The 17,902-nt window shown below is 47.1% G+C and overlaps 1 protein-coding gene across 2 annotated transcripts; it reads right to left on the bottom strand.

The window, feature by feature from the left end:
- Window positions 1–126: 126 nt before the first annotated feature.
- LOC139343442 (uncharacterized) lies at window positions 127–7,540 on the bottom strand. Of its 2 annotated transcripts, none has more exons than XM_070981102.1 (8): window positions 3,724–4,001; window positions 2,831–3,048; window positions 2,553–2,721; window positions 1,862–2,203; window positions 1,538–1,729; window positions 1,308–1,439; window positions 1,104–1,221; window positions 127–1,025 (listed from the first exon to the last, which is right to left on the bottom strand). In XM_070981102.1, exons 1-8 carry the CDS (start codon window positions 3,974–3,976, stop codon window positions 788–790), a joined length of 1,662 nt encoding a protein of 553 aa, XP_070837203.1. In that variant the 5' UTR covers window positions 3,977–4,001; the 3' UTR covers window positions 127–787. The 2 variants fall into 2 exon arrangements, with proteins under 2 accessions (XP_070837203.1, XP_070837204.1); XM_070981103.1 differs by lacking the exon at window positions 3,724–4,001 and adding an exon at window positions 7,167–7,540 and having other exon boundaries at window positions 643–1,025.
- Between the last annotated feature and the right edge of the window lie 10,362 nt (window positions 7,541–17,902).

The raw sequence follows: 17,902 nt of genomic DNA, 5'->3' as shown, positions 1-17,902 counted from the left end.
AACCCGTGTAACTGTACAGCTTCATGTGGTGGCATGGTGCAGAATGCATGTGCATGTGGAGTCAGTTGTGGCAGTTACGGCCCTAAAGAAGCTGTTTCTCAGTGTGGAGGTGCGGGCGTAGTCTACCTTCTAACATCTGCCAGATGGGAGGAGCACAAATAGATGATGGCATCGGTGCGTGGAGTCCTTACAGGTGCCGGCAGCTTTACTGAGGCAGCATGAACTGTAGACGTCTTCCAGGGCTGGGAGCTGTGTCACAGTGAGCCTCTGAGCTGAAGAGCTCTCCTGTCGGCTGCTGTGCAGCGATGATACCATCACCGATATGACGTGCTCAGCATGAGAACCTGTTCGTCCTCTGCCAGGGTTCTTGCGTTCGTCACATTGCTCCCAATTTTAAAGTGCGCAAAGGTGTTCTATAGATAATAATCAGCTATTTCACAAACTACACTTTGATGCACATCTTTGATCATGTCCCAGGTCCCATCTTTACATACAGTCTGTGTTTGGTGCGATGTACAATCACTTTCTTACGCAATGAGTGATAGAAGAGTAAAAGGATTGAGGTCAAGTTGACATCTGTGTACATATTCCTCATGTGGCTCATTGTCAAAGTTCTTTAAAACTTGCCACAAAAACTCAGTTCAGTTCTCAAGAGGTTGCATTTATTGGTTCAAGTTTATAGTCAGTAAATCCCTCTGCCCTCCACTGGCACACATGGAAATGATGGAGATGAAGTTGTCTACAGGCAGTTTTTGTCTGCAGTATTCTGGTGGACCTGTAAAAACCCTCACTGATCCCTGAGTGACTGTATTGTCCTGCAATCATCAGCTTTCCAATCAGACTCCAGTGAAACTATTGAATTGTTTCTGCCCTTTAGTTTCTGAGTGTAATATTCTTCTTGTAACCTCAAGACTTTTATCTGCATCTTTATCTTCTCTCTCTTCAGCTGATCAAGGTCCATTGTATCCAGATCACAGTTACTGGAGGTCTGAGTCATGCGTGAGGTTTGGCCTGTTTGAGGAACCCTGCAGAGAGAAAATCTCTTTATGGCCATGCACGCAAATGAAGCATCTTTGTTTATCCAAATAATTGTGACACCTTACTTTTTCTCTAGCTTCATCACTTGTTGTTGTGCTGCTTCGTGGCCAGAGGTGGCAGCATCTGTGTTCTCATATTTACACTCAGCCAGCACACTGTGGGGTTTAGTTGGGGGGCCAACACCTGTACAGTCAGTACAACACATATATTGAAATTTGGATTTGGACAAAACATGCAATTACTTCTCTTCTGGCTTATGAAAAACTTACACATTTCCATGCTTTCTTCCTCAATACCTCTCTGTATCGGTCTGTATATCTGCAGTTCAGGGCCCATCTCTCTTCTCCTTTCTTTCTCCTTTTGTCCACAATGTCCCATGTCTTCTCTCTCCTCCCAGTCACCTTTGCAGCGGACAAAATGTCAAGCAAATACAAACATTAAAACAAATCCTTCAAATCTTAAACCTTCTAACAGGAACTGTTAAATCTTTGACGCTAACCTTCCATGTCGCCAAAAAAACCTGTGTCCGTCACAGTGACAGACATCACAGAGGAGGAGCTGAGGTTAGCGGGGGGATTGCTGGCGGATCCGATGTCCTCAGTCTCAAGTTTGATGTCTGGGGACGGGGAAGCTGGTGCAGTTACAGGCGTTGGAGAACCTCCTCTTTCAGTTTTGATTTCTCGCTGTCCATCTTCAATGATTACATACATACAATGTATTTAGACAGCTTGTAATGGAGACTGGCCTTTATTTGTCCAAACGTATTTTCATAACCTGCCAATGAATGATTTGCCAGCACTCTTCATGCAGCTCCTCTGCTTACCATTTTGAAGACAAACTTGGGAGGCTGCTGGAGGTCCCTCTGGGGAATGTTGTCCTCTCCCCAGGTTCTGGGATTGCTGCTCTGGGATTGCATGGTGTGCAGAGGGTCCTGTCAGGGCTGCTGGTTGTCCAATTGGTGGTCCAATTAGAGCTGCTGGGGGTCCAGTTGGGCCTGTTGGTGGTCCAGTCAGGGCCTTTGGAGGTCCAGTTGAGGCTGCTGAGGGAACAAGCAGGGCCATTGCTACCTGGGGGTCTACTGGGGCCATTTGTGGTCCAGCTGGGAGTTCAAGAGGGGCTGATGAGATTTCATCCAGTTGTCCTGCAGCATCTTGGGGAGTCCAGCCTGCATTGGAGAATAACTGAATTATTTAGAGAGTAATAATACTTCGACTAGTTTAAGTTCCTAAAAGAGCATGACTGAAGGGAAAAGCAAGCTGAATAGATTAAAGGTGAGAAATTAAGTAAAACTGAATTAAAAAGGGTTAAATAAAAATGTCATGGAGACCCCAAGGCTGACAATCAAACAAGAAAGAGTCTGCTATTTAGCTGGTGCCTCTCTCAACTAGTTTCAATTAGCTGGAAGCAAAAAGCTTCAATGATAATGTGATTGCTCCATCAGTCCAGAGAACGCAGGCACAGCCTCATCTGTGACAGACACAGGGCGTCCAGTACAGAACATTAATAACTCTTACCTTGAATAACAATGTCATAGAGGTCTTTCATTCTTTGTAGACATGTTCGTGATGTCTCGGTCAGCTGACAACGGGGTGCCAAAACCTCAGATACCCAAGCATTTTGCTTTCTTCCAGGTCTTGACAAAAGCAAAACAGCCCTTACTCCAAGGGCGTGCAACTTCTCAAGCTAAAAACAACAAACACGCACAAAAGAGAGGAAACGATATTGGTATTAAAACGTGTATAGCAGCATTTAGAAACTGAACTGCATGAAAACAATAAAAGTAATCACACACCAGCATATAAGCTTCATCCCGGATATGTGAGGTGGTCCTGTTCTTTTGGTGGGTGTGGACCCAGCTCTCCCGCTTCTGATCAAACTTTTCCATTTTTTTTCTGAGCCTCAGCTTCGGCGGCTGCTCTGCCTTGCATGTCTTGCAGGTTTTGCAGGCTACATACAGCTGTGCGTGGCAGACCACACACTTTTTAGTTGTTGACCCCTGGCTCGGCATTTCTATCAGAGATAGAGAGACACAAACAGATTATGACAAGTAGGGACGGGAATTGATAAGAATTTAACGATTTCCATTCCGTTATTGATTTTGCTGATTGATCAGATTCCTTATCGATTCTCTTGTCGGTTCTCACTGGGTGAGGAAATGAAAGAGTACAAATGGGTTTGTTTGCGTTAACTGTCTTTTATATTTTCATCTCTGCACAGAAAATAGAACATATACAGTCTGCACAAATGATGTGTGACGTAACCTCAGAACAAACCTAAAAAGTAGGTGAGCTACTTCCCAGAGTAGGAATGAATGAAGCAGAACTACACTGGTTAAAATAACAACATGCAACTCTGACAGAACTCAAATTTCTGATTTTCATTTGAACAGATATGCCAGATAAAATGCAACGAACTAACCTACCGAAACTCAGGAGCATCTACAGTGGCAAAAGGGTGTAAACCTTTCACCACAAATCTAGTGACTGCTCTGTGACATTGCTTTATCCTGATCTCGGTCATTTTAGTCTTGCCTGCCTCAGTGAAAGGAGTGGATAGAGGTGCGCGTGAGCCAGCCTGACTCTGGCAGTCATCGTCATCTCAAAGCAGTTTGGTGAAAGCAGTTTACACAGTGAAATGGCGCTAACCGTAACACAACAGACACGGCTTGTAAGAGTTCAACATTACCTTCGGCACTAATAACAGAGGACGCCCTGGTGTTTGCTCTGCCGCTGGACTCACAAGCGTCGCTAAGTAGCGTTTCAAACACGTGACATTCCTGCAAACAAATTGCATGCTGTGTGGACAAATGTTTTACCATGTTGGAGGTATTTCCCCCCTTTGAAGAAATGGAAACTTTGCACGTGTTGCAAGTGGCCCTGGTGTTATCTTTTCGCGTGAAATATAGCCATACTTTGGAGCGTTTCTTCCTCGATGCCATAACGCTACGATCTAAACCAAAACAATGCAGCGTGCGTGACGTTATCGCGCATGTGCAAGACAGGCGGAATCGATAAGCAGAATCGTTAACCAAGCAGACAAACGATTCCAAGGAACTGAGCTACTGGGGGCCGGTTCTCCAAAAGAACTGGTTCTCGATTCCCATCCCTAATGACAAGTATATTCAATAATATTCAGATTAAGCGTTGAGCCCTCACAGGTGCTGTATTTATCTCCTTCCCATGTTCCTGAAGCTATTTAGGTTGCCTACAAGAACAACTGTTTATCAGCATATTAATTTCCATTAATATGCAGTTGCTGCAGCATGCTGGGATGAATTAATTTGCCAATTATCAAACAGTTCTGCATGACTGACCACAGTAACAGCACCGTAAAAAACGCCCCACAGTCCACACAGGTTAGAGGTTAGAGTTAGATTAAAGCAATGTTGGGATTTTTTAAAAAGAACCTGTTCTTAAATGATAAAAATACGAGCCAACATGAGGAAAAATGATAGCTAAAAACACATACATGTTGCTTGTGCTATCAAAAAAATCCATCTGTGCAATGTCTGAAATTCCCAGCAGCACCACCTGTGCAGTACAGCTTTGCAATGCATGTGTGAGACAGTCTGAAATAGTGCTGAAATGCTCATTTTCATGTGAAAACAATGTTTTGAAATGGAAACATATCAGTGAGGACACAGCCAGAGCAGCCTGTGGGTGTGAGGTTTGTGTGCCTGTTTGTGCGTGAGGTGAATCGATGGCTCATCACTTGGTAGTTGTAGTCTATCGTTTGATTAAAAATCATGTCTGTGGCTGCCATACATTCAATCCCAATTCCCACAATTCTTAGGGAACAGCCGCCATATTGGAAGACAGAAGTAACGCTGTCAGCTGGCAGCCCACTGCTCCTGGTCTGTCGTGGAGGAAGGACGGAAGAAGGATGGGTGGAGAAATAATAATTTCACCATGTCATGTACATGTTGTGTGTGTTGCTGTGTTCACCGATGCATGGCATATTGTGTGGTGATCAATAAAATACGAATTATCTCATCATATTGCATGACAAGTCTATCACATCATCATCATAACTCGCCTATATGTATATATAAAATTCAAGCCATTTGGTTCAATACAATGCCAGACGTGTATTTATGATACAGGATACTTAGTTAAGTCAAAAGGTGTGTTTTCATGCAAAGAGGTTTTGTCATTTTCTCTTACTGCATGTGAACTGGCTGCTGTGAAATGATTTTGGAAAAAAATTAAGACTTAATTAATTAATTAAGACGAAGATTAAGATGTAACTTTCTGACAGGCTTCATAATTGTGTATTTATTTACATTTATAGTGAAATATTCACATGTTCACATGGTTCGTGTAAACAATGCAATTACCCTAAGACAAATTAAACAGAAGATCCTAGCAGATAATGCAGCTTTTAATACCATCCAGAATGTCAGCCTGTCTACACTGGACCGTGTCCTCAAGAGGAATTCATTAGCTATGAAACAGGTCTACAGGGTCCCGTTCGAAAGAAACACAGACCATGTGAAGGAGCTATGGCGCGACTTTGTGCTTGTAAGTCCCATACATTACAGTAAGCACTGACATACAGGTAATGTAGCCTACCTGTGATGTACAGCAACATATATATTTTTTTCCTTTTCTACAGTGTCTTTTGACCTCTCTGTCCATACAGTAACTTGCATTCTCTCTGTTTTTGTTTCAGTGAATCCAGGAGCTTGATACGGCGAATGAACTATATGAATATATTTTCATAGATGAGGCTGGGTTTAATCTGGTCAAGAGAAGGCGCAGGGGAAGAAATATCATAGGCCAGCGGGCCATTGTTGGGGTCCCCGGCCAGCGTGGTGGGAACATACCATGTGTGCAGCAATAAATCACCATGGTGTCCTGCACCGCCATGTACATCTTGGTGCCTATAACACAGACTTGCTGCTGGCCTTCCTTGATGACCTCCACGAACAACTTGTTCCACCAGATCACACCGATGATCCACAAAGAATTAATTATGTTGTCGTCTGGGACAATGTGAGTTTCCACCGGGCTCTGCTTGTATGTCAGTGGTTCCAGGCCCACCCACATTTTACGGTGTTATTCCTCCCGCCGTACTCTCCATTCCTCAACCCCATAGAGGAGTTCTTCTCTGCTTGGAGGTGGAAGGTGTATGAGCGAAACCCCCAGACCCAGGTCCCACTCGTCCAGGCCATGGAAGAAGCCTGTGGTGACGTCAGCCTCGAGTCCATTCAGGGATTCATGCGCCACTCAAGGCGGTTCTTCCAGAGATGTCTAGATAGGGAGAACATCACCTGTGATGTGGACGAGGCCCTCTGGCCTGACAGAAACCGAAGGCATGATGATGCTTGATCATGATGATTCCTCAATCATGTACAATAAAAAAACATTTTTGGCTGCATATTTGTGTGCTGTTTTAAGTTTGTTTTATGAAAAAAGAAGGCTACACTGAGTCATTTTTACAAAAGGAGAAATATCTTATTTTCCAGAGTCATTGTCATTCATATGGTGTGTTCCATTTTACAATAGTGTTTTCAATTTTGCACTACAATGTGCTGTAAATGCTTGGTAGTGTGCAGCAAAAGCTTAGTTGTGTGTGCTCAATGAATGGTATGTGTCATTGGAAAATAAGACTGTGTGTAGCAAATGAAAACATGAGTTCCATTTTGCGAACACAATGTAGAGATTTGATGGCAAGAGTCTTCTTGCAAAGGGAGTGTCAGGTTTGGCATTTTGTGTGTGCAGTTTTCAGTTTTGTGTGTGCAGTATTGACAAAGCCGTTATTGTATTGAGAAACGTGTGTTGACAATCGTGAAAAAATGTAATGTCCTCTGCTAGTCACATGTCTCAGTGATGAACTGGACCTGTGTGGTTGTCTTCAGAGATGCTAACAGACCTTTTATATACTGCTACACTTGTGTGGCCTGTGCTGCAAAATTTTCAACCTCTGTAACACCAGAGCTATGTGCATAAAAAGTTTAGAAAATATGACGAGGACAGGTGCAGCCCCTGACCTGTCTGTCATATGTTGATCATGTTATTTTGCTATAACGCCTACCTCCAAATGAAACGGAATTAACATGACAAACACATTTTAATCAAAATCCATTAAGGCATAAAAAACGTATACGCCATGTGTCCTCATCTTACCTGGCGGGAAGGAGCTTGGACTACTCTTTAAGACTCACTTTGGTCCGTGTGGAGCTGATGGTATGGAGCAACACCGCACCTTCATACAGGCGAGGCAAAACGTGACAGTGACACGGTATCCTCTGCTGGACCGGCGGCTCTATTACACGCTTTGGCGAACACACACACAGAACTAATGGAGGAGAGGGAGAGACTGTGTGTCTGCACAGGAGCTGAATTGGGCGACAGTTTAGAGATCATGGAGTTGACTCTCGGTATGTGCTGCTAAATGACTCCCACATGTCAGGTTAGTTGTGTGCGTGATGGACAAACGTCACCCGCCTGTTTGCTCGTCACGCGGGGCGAACACGGCGCGCGGTCCACCTCGACTGACTGATGCACAGAGCGGCTGCGCAGCTCTCAGCTGACTTTTTTTTTTTTAAAACAACTTTATTGAAACAGTAACACTTCATCATCTTATGCGCAAATAACTTAAGACTCAAAGCTTTGTGTCAATGGGGGTGAGATACACGCACTTCAGGTGGAGGTAATTTCCTCCACCTGTTCCACTGTTATAAAAAATAGTGGCGCAACTTAGTGGGCGTTTTCCTGGTAATTTCTCTGCGCGAGAAATACAAGGTGTGAAGTGTGACCGTGTGAACGGGTTGAAATGACTTGAGAGCTTGGGTTTCAGAGAGCTGTTGATTCAGTTGTATTGTATTACACAGAGAAGTGTTTGTGTTATTTAGCTCACCCTCACTGATATAAATGGTAACACTAAATATGATTTATAATAGATTACATCAGTGTCAACCACCACCTGTATTCATGTTGCTCAGATGCCTGTTGGCCTGTTTCAACATGTGGCTGCTCGTCCCTTTTCTTGATACTGTTTTCCAGTGTTTAAATAATAATATATGGCTTTCAAAACTGTTCCCTTTCATATTTAAATAAAATCAGATTTTTTTTACAAGAAGTATTTATACAATAATTTATTAATTGATTTGAGTGGCTCCAGCAGGAGAGGCCACCTTAATTCAATTCAATTCAATTCAATTCAATTCAATTCAATTCAATTCAATTCAATTTTATTTGTATAGCGCCAAATCACAACAGAAGTTGTCTCAGGACACTTTCCATACAGAGCTGGTACAGACCGAGTTCTTTTATTTACAGAGAACCAACATTCCCCCATGAGCAAGCACTTGGCGACAGTGGCGAGGAAAAACTTCCTTTTAACAGGCAGAAACCTCAGGCAGAACCGGGCTCTGGGTGGGCGGCCATCTGCCTCGACCGGTTGGGTAAGAGGGAGAGCAAGAGAGAGAGAGTGGGACAGACAGAAATACAGTCAGAGAGAGAGAGAGAGACAGAGAGAGAGAGAGAGAGAGACATGCAGTCACAGTAACAGCGACAGTGGATGTAATAACAGTAGTAGCAGTTGCAGTGGATGTCAGGCAGGGCCATGGCAGGAGACGCAGCTGTAATCCACAATCCAGATTCAGCCACTGTGGAACCTGCGAAACGACAAAGCACAGAGACTCCGGAGGAGGATAGACAGAACTGAGGAGGAGAGAGACAGAGCTGAGGAGCAGAGACAGAGCTGAGGAGGAGAGAGATGGAGCTGAGGAGCAGAGACAGAGCTGAGGAGGAGAGAGATGGAGCTGAGGAGGAGAGACAGACATGAGGAGGAGAGAGATGGAGCTGAGAAAGAGAGACAGAGATGAGGAGGAGACAGATGGATCTGAGGAGGAGACAGATTGAGCTGAGGAGGAGAGACAGACATGAGGAGGACAGAGACAGATCTGAGGAGAGAGATGGAGCTGGGGAGGAGAGACAGAGATGAGGAGGAGAGATGAGATTAGGGGGACAGACAGAGATGAGGAGAAGAGACAGAGATGAGGAGGAGAGATGAGATTAGGAGGACAGACAGAGATGAGGAGGAGAGACAGAGCTGAGGAGGAGAGATAGAACTGAGGACAGAGACAGAGCTGAGGAGATAGATGGAGCTGAGGAGGAGACAGAGCTGAGGAGGAGAGAGATGGGGCTGAGGAGGGGAGAGAGAGATGAGGAGGAGAGATGAGATTAGGAGGACAGACAGAGATGAGGAGAAGAGACAGAGCTGAGGAGGAGAGATGAGATTAGGAGGACAGACAGAGATGAGGAGAAGAGACAGAGCTGAGGAGGAGAGATAGAGCTGAGGAGGAGACAGATTGAGCTGAGTAGGAGAGATGGAGAAAGGTAGGACAGATGGAGATGAGGAGGAGAGACAGAACTGAGGAGGAGAAATGGAGATGAGAAGCAGAGACGGATCTGAGGAGGAGAGATGGAGCTGAGGAGGAAAGATGGAGATGAGTAGAGCTGAGGAGGAGATACAGACATGAGGAGGAGAGAGATGGGGCTGAGGAGGAGAGACAGAGCTGAGGAGATGGATGGAGCTGAGTAGGAGAGACAGATCTGAGGAGGAGAGAGATGGAGCTGAGGAGGAGAGACAGACATGAGGAGGAGAGAGATGGGGCTGAGGAAGAGAGACAGAGCTGAGGAGGAGAGACAGAGCTGAGGAGATAGATGAGCTGAGTAGGACAGACAGATCTGAGGAGGAGAGACAGATCTGAGGAGGAGAGAGATGGGGCTGAGGAAGAGAGACAGAGCTGAGGAGGAGAGACAGAGCTGAGGAGATAGATGGAGCTGAGTAGGACAGACAGATCTGAGGAGAGAGACAGATCTGAGGAGAGAGACAGAGCTGAGCAGATAGATGGAGCTGAGGAGGAGAGACAGAGCTGAGGAGGAGAGACAGATCTGAGGAGGAGAGACAGATCTGAGGAGGAGAGAGATGGGGCTGAGGAGGAGAGACAGAACTGAGGAGGAGAGAGATGGGGCTGAGGAGGAGAGACAGAGCTGAGGAGGAGAGAGATGGAGCTGAGGAGGAGAGACAGAACTGAGGAGGAGAGACAGAGCTGAGGAGATAGATGGAGCTGAGTAGGACAGACAGATCTGAGGAGGAGAGACAGAGCTGAGGAGGAGAGAGATGGATCTGAAGAGGAGAGACAGACATGAGGAGGAGAGAGATGGGGCTGAGGAGAGAGACAGATCTGAGGAGAGAGACAGAGCTGAGGAGGAGATAGATGGAGCTGAGGAGGAGAGACAGAGCTGAGGAGGAGAGACAGATCTGAGGAGGAGAGACAGATCTGAGGAGGAGAGACAGACATGAGGAGGAGAGAGATGGGGCTGAGGAGGAGAGACAGAGCTGAGGAGATGGATGGAGCTGAGTAGGAGAGACAGATCTGAGGAGAGAGACAGATCTGAGGAGGAGAGACAGAGCTGAGGAGGAGAGATAGAACTGAGGAGAGAGACAGAGCTGAGGAGATAGATGGAGCTGAGTAGGAAAGACAGATCTGAGGAGGAGAGACAGAGCTGAGGAGGAGACAGAACTGAGGAGGAGAGAGACAGAGCTGAGGAGACAGATAGGGCTGAGGAGGAGAGATAGAACTGAGGAGAGAGACAGAGCTGAGGAGATAGATGGAGCTGAGTAGGAGAGACAGATCTGAGGAGGAGAGACAGAGCTGAGGAGGAGATAGATGGAGCTGAGTAGGAAAGACAGATCTGAGGAGGAGAGACAGATCTGAGGAGGAGAGACAGATCTGAGGAGGAGAGAGATGGGGCTGAGGAGGAGAGACAGAACTGAGGAGGAGAGAGACAGAGCTCAGGAGATAGATGGAGCTGAGGAGGAGAGACAGACATGAGGAGGAGAGAGATGGGGCTGAGGAGGAGAGACAGAGCTGAGGAGGAGAGAGATGGAGCTGAGGAGGAGAGACAGAACTGAGGAGGAGAGACAGAGCTGAGGAGATAGATGGAGCTGAGTAGGACAGACAGATCTGAGGAGGAGAGACAGAGCTGAGGAGGAGAGAGATGGATCTGAAGAGGAGAGACAGACATGAGGAGGAGAGAGATGGGGCTGAGGAGAGAGACAGATCTGAGGAGAGAGACAGAGCTGAGGAGGAGAGAGATGGATCTGAAGAGGAGAGACAGACATGAGGAGGAGAGAGATGGAGCTGAGGAGGAGAGACAGAGCTGAGGAGGAGAGAGATGGAGCTGAGGAGGAGAGACAGAGATGAGGAGGAGAGACAGAGCTGGGGAGGAGAGACAGATCTGAGGAGAGAGACAGATCTGAGGAGGAGAGACAGAGCTGAGGAGGAGAGATAGAACTGAGGAGAGAGACAGAGCTGAGGAGATAGATGGAGCTGAGTAGGAAAGACAGATCTGAGGAGGAGAGACAGAGCTGAGGAGGAGACAGAACTGAGGAGGAGAGAGACAGAGCTGAGGAGACAGATAGGGCTGAGGAGGAGAGATAGAACTGAGGAGAGAGACAGAGCTGAGGAGATAGATGGAGCTGAGGAGGAGAGACAGAGCTGAGGAGGAGATAGATGGAGCTGAGTAGGAAAGACAGATCTGAGGAGGAGAGACAGAGCTGAGGAGGAGAGAGAGAGAGAGAGAGAGAGAGAGAGAGAGATGAGGAGGAGAGACAGAATTGAGGAGGAGAGACAGAGCTGAGGAGGAGAGATGAGATTAGGAGGACAGACAGAGATGAGGAGAAGAGACAGAGCTGAGGAGAAGAGATAGAACTGAGGAGGAGAGACAGACATGAGGAGGACAGAGATGGAGCTGAGGAGGAGAGATAGAGCTGAGTAGGACAGATGGAGATGAGGAGGAGAGACAGAACTGAGGAGGAGAGAGATGGATCTGAGGAGGAGAGACAGACATGAGGAGGAGAGAGATGGGGCTGAGGAGGAGAGACAGAGCTGAGGAGGAGAGACAGAGCTGAGGAGATAGATGGAGCTGAGTAGGACAGACAGATCTGAGGAGGAGAGACAGAGCTGAGGAGGAGAGAGAGAGAGCTGAGGAGATAGATGGAGCTGAGGAGGAGAGAGACAGACATGAGGAGGAGAGAGATGGGGCTGAGGAGGAGAGAGAGACATGAGGAGGAGAGAGACAGATCTGAGGAGAGAGACAGAGCTGAGGAGGAGAGAGATGGGGCTGAGGAGAGAGACAGATCTGAGGAGAGAGACAGAGCTGAGCAAATAGATGGAGCTGAGGAGGAGAGACAGAGCTGAGGAGGAGAGAGATGGAGCTGAGGAGGAGAGACAGATCTGAGGAGGAGAGACAGAGCTGGGGAGAGACAGATCTGAGGAGGAGAGAGATGGGGCTGAGGAGGAGAGACAGAACTGAGGAGGAGAGAGACAGAGCTGAGGAGATAGATGGAGCTGAGGAGGAGAGAGACAGACATGAGGAGGAGAGAGATGGGGCTGAGGAGGAGAGAGAGACATGAGGAGGAGAGAGACAGATCTGAGGAGAGAGACAGAGCTGAGGAGGAGAGACAGAGCTGAGGAGGAGAGAGATGGAGCTGAGGAGGAGAGACAGAGATGAGGAGGAGAGACAGATCTGAGGAGAGAGACAGATCTGAGGAGGAGAGACAGAGCTGAGGAGGAGAGATAGAACTGAGGAGACAGATAGGGCTGAGGAGGAGAGATAGAACTGAGGAGCAGAGATGGAGCTGAGGAGATAGATGGAGCTGAGTAGGAGAGACAGATCTGAGGAGGAGAGACAGAGCTGAGGAGGAGATAGATGGAGCTGAGTAGGAAAGACAGATCTGAGGAGGAGAGACAGAGCTGAGGAGGAGAGAGAGAGAGATGAGGAGGACAGAGACAGAATTGAGGAGGAGAGACAGAGCTGAGGAGAAGAGATAGAACTGAGGAGGAGAGACAGACATGAGGAGGACAGAGATGGAGCTGAGGAGGAGAGATAGAGCTGAGTAGGACAGATGGAGATGAGGAGGAGAGACAGAACTGAGGAGGAGAGAGATGGATCTGAGGAGGAGAGACAGACATGAGGAGGACAGAGATGGAGCTGAGGAGGAGAGATAGAGCTGAGTAGGACAGATGGAGATGAGGAGGAGAGACAGAACTGAGGAGGAGAGAGATGGATCTGAGGAGGAGAGACAGATGTGAGGAGGAGATAGATGGAGCTGAGTAGGACAGACAGATCTGAGGAGGAGAGACAGAACTGAGGAGGAGAGAGATGGGGCTGAGGAGGAGAGACAGATCTGAGGAGAGAGACAGAGCTGAGCAAATAGATGGAGCTGAGGAGGAGAGACAGAGCTGAGGAGGAGAGAGATGGAGCTGAGGAGGAGAGACAGATCTGAGGAGGAGAGACAGAGCTGGGGAGGAGAGACAGATCTGAGGAGGAGAGACAGAGCTGAGGAGATAGATGGAGCTGAGGAGGAGAGAGACAGACATGAGGAGGAGAGAGATGGGGCTGAGGAGGAGAGACAGAGCTGAGGAGGAGAGAGATGGAGCTGAGGAGGAGAGACAGAACTGAGGAGGAGAGACAGAACTGAGGAGGAGAGACAGAGCTGAGGAGGTAGATGGAGCTGAGTAGGAAAGACAGATCTGAGGAGGAGAGACAGAACTGAGTAGGACAGACAGATCTGAGGAGGAGAGACAGAGCTGAGGAGGAGAGAGATGGATCTGAAGAGGAGAGACAGACATGAGGAGGAGAGAGATGGGGCTGAGGAGAGAGACAGATCTGAGGAGAGAGACAGAGCTGAGCAGATAGATGGAGCTGAGGAGGAGAGACAGAGCTGAGGAGGAGAGAGATGGAGCTGAGGAGGAGAGACAGAGCTGAGGAGGAGATAGATGGAGCTGAGGAGGAGAGACAGATCTGAGGAGGAGAGACAGAGCTGGGGAGGAGAGACAGATCTGAGGAGAGAGACAGATCTGAAGAGGAGAGACAGAGCTGAGGAGGAGAGATAGAACTGAGGAGAGAGACAGAGCTGAGGAGATAGATGGAGCTGAGTAGGAAAGACAGATCTGAGGAGGAGAGACAGAGCTGAGGAGGAGAGACAGAACTGAGGAGGAGAGAGACAGAGCTGAGGAGATAGATGGAGCTGAGTAGGAGAGACAGATCTGAGGAGGAGAGACAGAGCTGAGGAGGAGAGAGATGGAGCTGAGTAGGAGAGACAGATCTGAGGAGGAGAGACAGAGCTGAGGAGGAGATAGATGGAGCTGAGTAGGAAAGACAGATCTGAGGAGGAGAGACAGAGCTGAGGAGGAGAGAGAGAGAGATGAGGAGGAGAGACAGAATTGAGGAGGAGAGACAGAGCTGAGGAGGAGAGATGAGATTAGGAGGACAGACAGAGATGAGGAGAAGAGACAGAGCTGAGGAGAAGAGATAGAACTGAGGAGGAGAGACAGACATGAGGAGGACAGAGATGGAGCTGAGTAGGACAGATGGAGATGAGGAGGAGAGAGATGGATCTGAGGAGGAGAGAGAGAGATGAGGAGGAGAGACAGAGATGAGGAGAAGAGACAGAGCTGAGGAGGAGAAATGGAGATGAGGAGGAGAGAGACAGAGCTGAGGAGCAGAGACAGAGATGAGGAGGAGAGACAGACAAGAGGAGGAGAGACAGATCTAAGGAGGAGAGACAGACAAGAGGAGGAGAGAGATGGATCTGAGGAGGAGAGACAGCGCTGAGGAAGTGAAATGGAGATGAGAACGAGAGATGGAGCTGAGGAGCAGAGATGGAGATGAGGAGGAGAGACAGAACTGAGGAGGAGAGAGACAGAGCTGAGGAGATAGATGGAGCTGAGTAGGAGAGACAGATCTGAGGAGGAGAGACAGAGCTGAGGAGGAGAGAGATGGAGCTGAGTAGGAGAGACAGATCTGAGGAGGAGAGACAGAGCTGAGGAGGAGAGAGAAGGAGCTGAGGAGGAGAGACAGATCTGAGGAGGAGATAGATGGAGCTGAGTAGGAAAGACAGATCTGAGGAGGAGAGACAGAGCTGAGGAGGAGAGAGAGAGAGATGAGGAGGAGAGACAGAATTGAGGAGGAGAGACAGAGCTGAGGAGGAGAGATGAGATTAGGAGGACAGACAGAGATGAGGAGAAGAGACAGAGCTGAGGAGAAGAGATAGAACTGAGGAGGAGAGACAGACATGAGGAGGACAGAGATGGAGCTGAGTAGGACAGATGGAGATGAGGAGGAGAGAGATGGATCTGAGGAGGAGAGAGAGAGATGAGGAGGAGAGACAGAGATGAGGAGAAGAGACAGAGCTGAGGAGGAGAAATGGAGATGAGGAGGAGAGAGACAGAGCTGAGGAGCAGAGACAGAGATGAGGAGGAGAGACAGACAAGAGGAGGAGAGACAGATCTAAGGAGGAGAGACAGACAAGAGGAGGAGAGAGATGGATCTGAGGAGGAGAGACAGCGCTGAGGAAGTGAAATGGAGATGAGAACGAGAGATGGAGCTGAGGAGCAGAGATGGAGATGAGGAGGAGAGAGACAGAGCTGAGGAAGAGAGAGATGGATCTGAGGAGGAGAGACAGACAAGAGGAGGAGAGACAGACAAGAGGAGGAGAGACAGATCTAAGGAGGAGAGACAGACAAGAGGAGGAGAGAGATGGATCTGAGGAGGAGAGAGAGAGATGAGGAGGAGAGACAGAGATGAGGAGAAGAGACAGAGCTGAGGAGGAGAAATGGAGATGAGGAGGAGAGAGACAGAGCTGAGGAGCAGAGACAGAGATGAGGAGGAGAGACAGACAAGAGGAGGAGAGACAGATCTAAGGAGGAGAGACAGACAAGAGGAGGAGAGAGATGGATCTGAGGAGGAGAGACAGCGCTGAGGAAGTGAAATGGAGATGAGAACGAGAGATGGAGCTGAGGAGCAGAGATGGAGATGAGGAGGAGAGAGACAGAGCTGAGGAAGAGAGAGATGGATCTGAGGAGGAGAGACAGACAAGAGGAGGAGAGAGACAGACAAGAGGAGGAGAGACAGAATTGAGGAGGAGACAGATTGAGCTAAGGAGGAGAGACAGACATGAGGAGGACAGAGATGGAGCTGAGGAGGATAGATGGAGCTGAGTAGGACAGATGGAGATGAGGAGGAGAGACAGACATGAGGAGGCGAAATGGAGATGAGAACGAGAGATGGAGCTGAGGAGCAGAGATGGAGATAGAATAGAATAGAATAGAATAGAATAGAATAGAATAGAATCAATCTTTATTGTCCACCAGGGGGTGGAAATTTGTCTTCGGCTCACCAGACACAGTAATAATAATAACAATAATAATAATAATAATAATAATAATAACAAAATAAAATAAAAGAAAATAAGAAAGAAAATACAATAAAATGTACATAGATAAAATTAGATACATTATAAACATTAAGTATTGAGAGAAGTTCATGTCATGGCTATGGACCACATCCCATCAGTCACTTTGCAGAGTTAAGGATACTAATAGCACTAGGGACAAACGATTTCTTAAATCCATTTTTAGTTGCCAGAGGGACTCTGTAGCGCCTCCCGGAGTTTAAAGGCTCAAACTGGCTGAATAGAGGATGAGAGCGATCTGACAGGATGCTCTCCGCCTTTTTCCTCGGCCTTTCTGTAAAAAGTTGAATCAAAGGCTCCTGAGGTTTGCCATTTATCTTACTTGCCGCAGACACAATCCTAGAAAGTTTGTTCTTAAGTCTGCAATTTAGGTGACCATACCAAGCAGGAAGATGAAAGGTTAAAACACTTTCCACCATAGTTTTATAAACAAGCTCCAAAATCTGCTGACTGACTCCAAGGCCACAAAGTTTCCTGAGGAGATAGAGACGCTGTGAGCATCTCTTAAAGATAAATTCTGTATTTCCAGAGAAGCTCAGTTGGGAGTCCAAAAAAGTGCCAAGATATTTAAAGTAATCCACAGTTTCAACATGTTGACCATCAAGTGAAACTGGTTCTGTCTTCAGATCTTGTTTTGTACAAATGATTAGTTCCTTTGTTTTGGCCATGTTGATTTCCAGACAACTAATATGACACCATGTTTGAAGTGCCTGAGTATGACCCAAATAGGCTGCTTCACCTACAGGATCTAATTTTTGAAGAAGGCCAACTAAGGCCATGTCATCCGCATACTTCAACAATTTAAAATGTGTGTCATTGACCATAAATTCATTTGTAAAAAGTGAAAATAGGTAACACCAGTTCGGTAATAATTGATAATAGTAACTCCGTATTACCAGTGCAAAAAGCAGTCATTCTTTCATTAAGGCAGCTTTTCGGCTGCTTGGAAACCCAGGGTTTATTATTTGGGAAAATTTTCACGAATTTAGTTTCAGACACGTCTTCACAAAATTTAATATATGACGTAATAGCATCAGTGAGTTCATCAACATCCATGTCCTCAAAGCAGTCCCTAAGTTGCTCTTTACATCGGTCAGACCACACCTGTATTTGTCCAGTGACAGGTTTCTCCCTCTTCAACATAGCCTTATATTTAGGCAAGAGATGAATTACGTTGTGATCTGATTTCCCGAGGGGGGGTCTACATACCGCTTTGTAAGCATCAGTAATATTCCCATAGCAACAGTCAATAGTCCGATTGAGACGAGTGGGGCAGTCCACATATTGCTGAAGAATAGGCAAGTGTTCAGATAAATTACAGGAATTAAAATCCCCAAGAATCAAGATGGGTTGATCTGCAGAGCGAGTGAGTGCATCATTATAACTCTCCGCTATTCTCGCACCTGCAGCATCATCATCCGGCCCTGGCACATAAGTGAGTATGACAGGTATCTGGCCGAATTCTCGTGGAAGATAAAAAAGTCTAAAAGATACAGTCAATATTTCATAGTCCGGTGTGCACACTTGCTCCCGTATACAGTACTGTGTGGCCCATCTGTTATCCACAGACATACACAGGCCGCCTCCGATT

The sequence above is a fragment of the Chaetodon trifascialis genome, chromosome 15 (genome assembly GCF_039877785.1).
Source record: "Chaetodon trifascialis isolate fChaTrf1 chromosome 15, fChaTrf1.hap1, whole genome shotgun sequence".
In the NCBI taxonomy this organism is placed as follows: Eukaryota; Metazoa; Chordata; class Actinopteri; order Chaetodontiformes; family Chaetodontidae; genus Chaetodon; species Chaetodon trifascialis.
The sequence above is the reverse complement of the archived record's forward strand: the minus strand, read 5'-3'. Positions and strand labels throughout refer to the sequence as shown.